General features: G+C 41.8%; 1 protein-coding gene across 1 annotated transcript; it reads right to left on the reverse strand.

The window, feature by feature from the left end:
* Positions 1-235: 235 nt before the first annotated feature.
* On the reverse strand, positions 236-4,270 carry LOC145454951 (uncharacterized). The gene is made up of 4 exons (XM_080332880.1): positions 4,106-4,270; positions 2,982-3,103; positions 1,001-1,163; positions 236-643 (listed from the first exon to the last, which is right to left on the reverse strand). The coding sequence occupies exons 1-4, from the start codon at positions 4,152-4,154 to the stop codon at positions 306-308; spliced, it is 672 nt and encodes a 223-aa protein (XP_080189006.1). The 5' UTR covers positions 4,155-4,270; the 3' UTR covers positions 236-305.

The following is a 4,270-nucleotide window of genomic DNA, read 5'->3' on the forward strand; positions in this document are numbered from 1 at the left end:
ATCTCTCCCTACTCGACTCATATCATAAACATTAATAATCGAATCAGAATCGAGTAGCTTACTCGAATCATATTGGCTCATAAATCCTATATCGGTCGGGCTGTAGCTATATTGCTGCCTGTGCTATGCCAATTTTGAAGCAGAGCTACCCCGTTGCATCTGGTATTGCATGCCTGTGCTGCGCGCGTTGAAGAATTCTAAGTATCTTCTGCCATTGAATAATAACGACAAGAAGTTTGATAGATCCATACGAAAGTGTGATTCTATATTGTATACTTCATTTGAATTGCACCGAATTACACACACTAATTCAAATCACGTGATTTTTTGCACTTCTTCCCGGATTTCTTGTCGCATTTCCTCGATTTCTTTCTTCTTTTTTCCCTTTTCTCGCTCACCGCCTCCACTCCACGTAGTCTCAAAAGAGGCAGGTTTCGCTTGCATTGTTTCTTTTCTTTTTTCCGAAGTTGCCCGTCCCTGCATTTGTCGACGAAGCTTTGCTGAAGTTTGAGAGCTTCCTCACTCCAGAATGCTTTGCATTTCGTCTTGTAGGGCTTTTTGATACATTTCTTTGGCTTTTTCATTGGACTTCTTTTTGCTGTTGTCGTGGTCGTAGGGTTGATGGGTGTACTTGTGGTTGCACCTGAAATGATACAGATCGTTGTCATTCTTGCTACAACAAGTGACTGAACCAAAGGTTTTTTCGCGATTGGGAATAAATGTGGCTCAACAAGCTAATCACCTCATCCCTCCATCAATAAATTTCAGATACAGGTTTAAAAATATCCCGTCCACGTATGAGTTTTATAACCCCGAAGATTCCATAATCCCGCTATGAAAGCGACGTGCTGTTATTAATCTTATACGACGTGTCAAAACTCCGCGATGTATACTCGAATAAACTGACGGAGCAGAATGTATTTCATGCCAAACAAATACAGTGGTATACTTGACACATAGCCTATACGAGCCTACCTATATCGAGCCTACCATAGCCTACCTATATCGAATTCGTCATAAACGCATGACGAGTGCTCATCGGAACCATCATTGCAATCTCTAGTTCGGTCGCAGACGAACTTCTTTTGAATGCAGCGCGACTCGTCTTTACATTGGAACAAGGCAACAGGACAAATTCCTATGCCTGTATCCATATCCGGTTCCTGGAAGAGAGACAGAATTAAGATCATAAGTTTAAATTTGGAGAGATCTCCAAGTTTTAGACATCCGATTGTGTTAAGTAGGCTAACTGGTTTAATTGTTTCCATACAGTAGTGCGGAGCGGATCGACAAATTCTCTGGTCCGGCTCCGATCCGGTTTGCCGATTCTCTGGTCCGGCTCCGGCCGTATCAGAAAAAAGTACTGATCCGGCTCCGATCCGGCTCCGGCAAAAATGAAAAAGTCCTGCCGGAAATCCGGCCCAGCACGGTACGGTGGATCCGTGAATTTAAAAATATGGCTCGTTTCTTTTGGCACTGGCTAGGCGGTTACTTGTGTGTAGTTGGTTGGTAGTTATTTAGTTACAAGAAGCTACGAGAGTATATATAATCTGCATGTACTTTGACTGGGAAAGATTTTGTAATCGTAACATTAAACGGAAAACAAATCTAGTGACCTGTAAGCAGGACGGTAACTGCCGCATCCCAAATCCCCCAATTGGGGGGGCGAGCTCGAAGGGGGCCCAAAATTATTTCGTGAATTAGCTTAAATCATAGAGTATTTTTTGAAAATTTATGCATTCTTTCAAATTTTTTTCGCGCCGGGCCCGAATTCAAGTTGTCATTTATATTTATTATTGGGTATTGGGCCATTACCGTGCCACGACCCACCAAGACATACAAACAAGTTTTAGGCCATATAACATGCGACTCCAAGAAGTGTGCCAGAACGATCGGCAGCGAGAAAACCTTGGCCCAAAAGGACTATGCGCTTATGCTGACCAAAGACTTCGTTATATATACAAAATACATATAGATTTAATCGTCCATAGGCGCCTAAATGACTGGCGCCGAATGTTCCTGTCTTGGCAATCTGAACCTCACAAGACAAATACCATCCCGCTGGGAAATATTTTATGCCAGTGAAGAAATACCAATTTGAAATCGTGTGCGTCTTTCAGTTTAGTACGTTCATGCGATTCTATATTTTTTGATATAGCAGACTGGAAGTCACGAAATAACATCATGTAACGAAGTAATATCAACGGGTCCGCTCGCTCGAAGATGTTTAATTATTATTTACGGGCCTTCCCATCTTCAAGACACTTCACTCAGCTCTACCGGTAAATCTAATTACGTGAGTAGAGAGGACAAGAAATTGATAGCAATATATATGCAATTGCCGATCTGATTGACCGATTTTATTATGAATTATCGAAAATTTTCGCGCTTCGCGCTGGCTCACTATCCAGTACAGCTGATTTCGTGACAAACGCGAACAACGTGATGGGGGGGGGCGTTTTATCACCCTATGGGAGCCCAAGACCCAAGTTTTTTTTGTGGGAGCTGACGAGGTACTGTTTCGTTCCTGCCAACGGGTATACGCCCGAAGATGTATTATTATTATTGAGTGGTCCCACCTTTTCAAACACACGTCACTCAGCTCTACCGGCAAATCTGATTACGTGAGCAAAGAGAAGATAAAAATTGATTACAATATATATGCAATTCCCGATCATACCGACCGATTCAATCATGGATTCTAGAAATTTTTCGCGCTTAGCGCGCTTAGGCGACAAAAGCTGACTCACTAAACAAACACCCAATGTAGATGATAAGTAGCGATAAACAGTGTATAGCCTGAGGGGGCTGGGGGGCAAAGCCCCCCAGAAGTTCGGTTTATCACCCTATGGGGGGCCCAAGACCAACATTTTTTGGGGGGGCTGACGAAGTGCTGTTACGGCCCTGCCTGTAAGTATAGGCTACTGTGGAAAAACATTTATTTGAGCGCGGCTAAAACTTCAAGAAATTTCGTTACCAACCAGAACCACTACTGGTTCCTCCTCGCAATTAGCCTCGTCGGATCCGTCCTCGCAATCCCTCTGGTTGTCGCATCTAAATTCCTCAACTTCCGAGCAGTCGAAATCGGCCAACACCGACGACGCTGTGAAGTATATAGAATACAATTACGTACAATCGTACACATTGCGGCCTATACTGGTAAACTGCCGCTGATATCTACACGGTGTGATGTAGGAATCGTAAAAAGGAATATCGCACTATTGTAATGATCATGATCGTCGAAACACCATTAATGCCAAAAACACACAATGAAACTTTCCTATTCTGAATCCCGTGGTTTGCTTCCCGTTAAGGTTACCCGTACCTTGATAAGTTTTCAATTAATTCCCCAAATATAGGTATGGACAATTGGACGTTCGGAGTTACTTTTAGGCTTTGTATATTCATTGAAAAGTCAAAGGTTTTGGAAACTTGATAACTACGCCGTCGATATTACTCGACACGTCGGCGTCACTCACATATTCTCATCGGCTCTTTCTCCAGTAGGCTACAAACCAAAAATATAAAGGTAGTTTTCGCGATATCTAGCAATGTTGTATGACTTTGTTCTTATATGTAGTAGGCCTAGTCACAGTGGGACGAATGTTCCGACGTCAACACCTTTCAGTAGGCCTACATGGTTGTTATTAAAGACGAAGCTATTACGCTACCAGCGCAATATAGATTCGAAAATGTTGCTTTCAGTAAAATTTCGTTCTTACAACACCGCTATGTCTAGTCTAGTTATTCTATCATCAGCATCTTTCATGAAGGGAATTTGATACAGCATTTTGAAGTTGAATGAAAATGGAACGATTTGCACTTGAATTTTTAGTCCTAGAAATAGCATAGCCCATATACGCCACGGATTTCCAAAGTTTGGAATCTAAATCTGCCACAATGGATGGGAGAACGTCCTTCGATTAATTAGTAATTTTCTTATTCAACCAACGAATTCCAGTGGTAAACCTTACAGAACTATCCATAACGCTATGAATAAAATCAAATTTACTGTTAATTAATAGTTCAAATCTAAAGATATGCCTATACAGATATATACTACGATTCGAATACTAAGGTAGTGAAGTTCTCTGATCTGACTTACTAATGCAAAGCCCAATCAAGGTTATGATCGCGAAAAAACAGCCTTTCATTGCCAATAAGTGTGCCTTTGCAAATCACGAAGTAGGTTATTATATAAATTTGCTTTATTTCGGCCAAACTTTGCTGCGAGAGCGAGCTGCAAATTCACTGTGAGTGACTGAACCCA

This window comes from Botryllus schlosseri, chromosome 14 (assembly GCF_051294905.1).
Source record: "Botryllus schlosseri isolate E-star chromosome 14, Bs_hap1, whole genome shotgun sequence".
NCBI lineage: Eukaryota > Metazoa > Chordata > Ascidiacea > Stolidobranchia > Styelidae > Botryllus > Botryllus schlosseri.

Coding starts and splice junctions, on each gene's coding strand:
- LOC145454951 (XM_080332880.1), bottom strand. CDS start 4,154: ATGAAAGGCTGTTTTTTCGCGATCATAACCTTGATTGGGCTTTGCATT. Junction 3,104..4,105: donor CTTGATTGGGCTTTGCATTA/GTAAGTCAGATC, acceptor TATACTTCACAG/CGTCGTCGGTGTTGGCCGAT. Junction 644..1,000: donor TTATGACGAATTCGATATAG/GTAGGCTATGGT, acceptor GTATCATTTCAG/GTGCAACCACAAGTACACCC.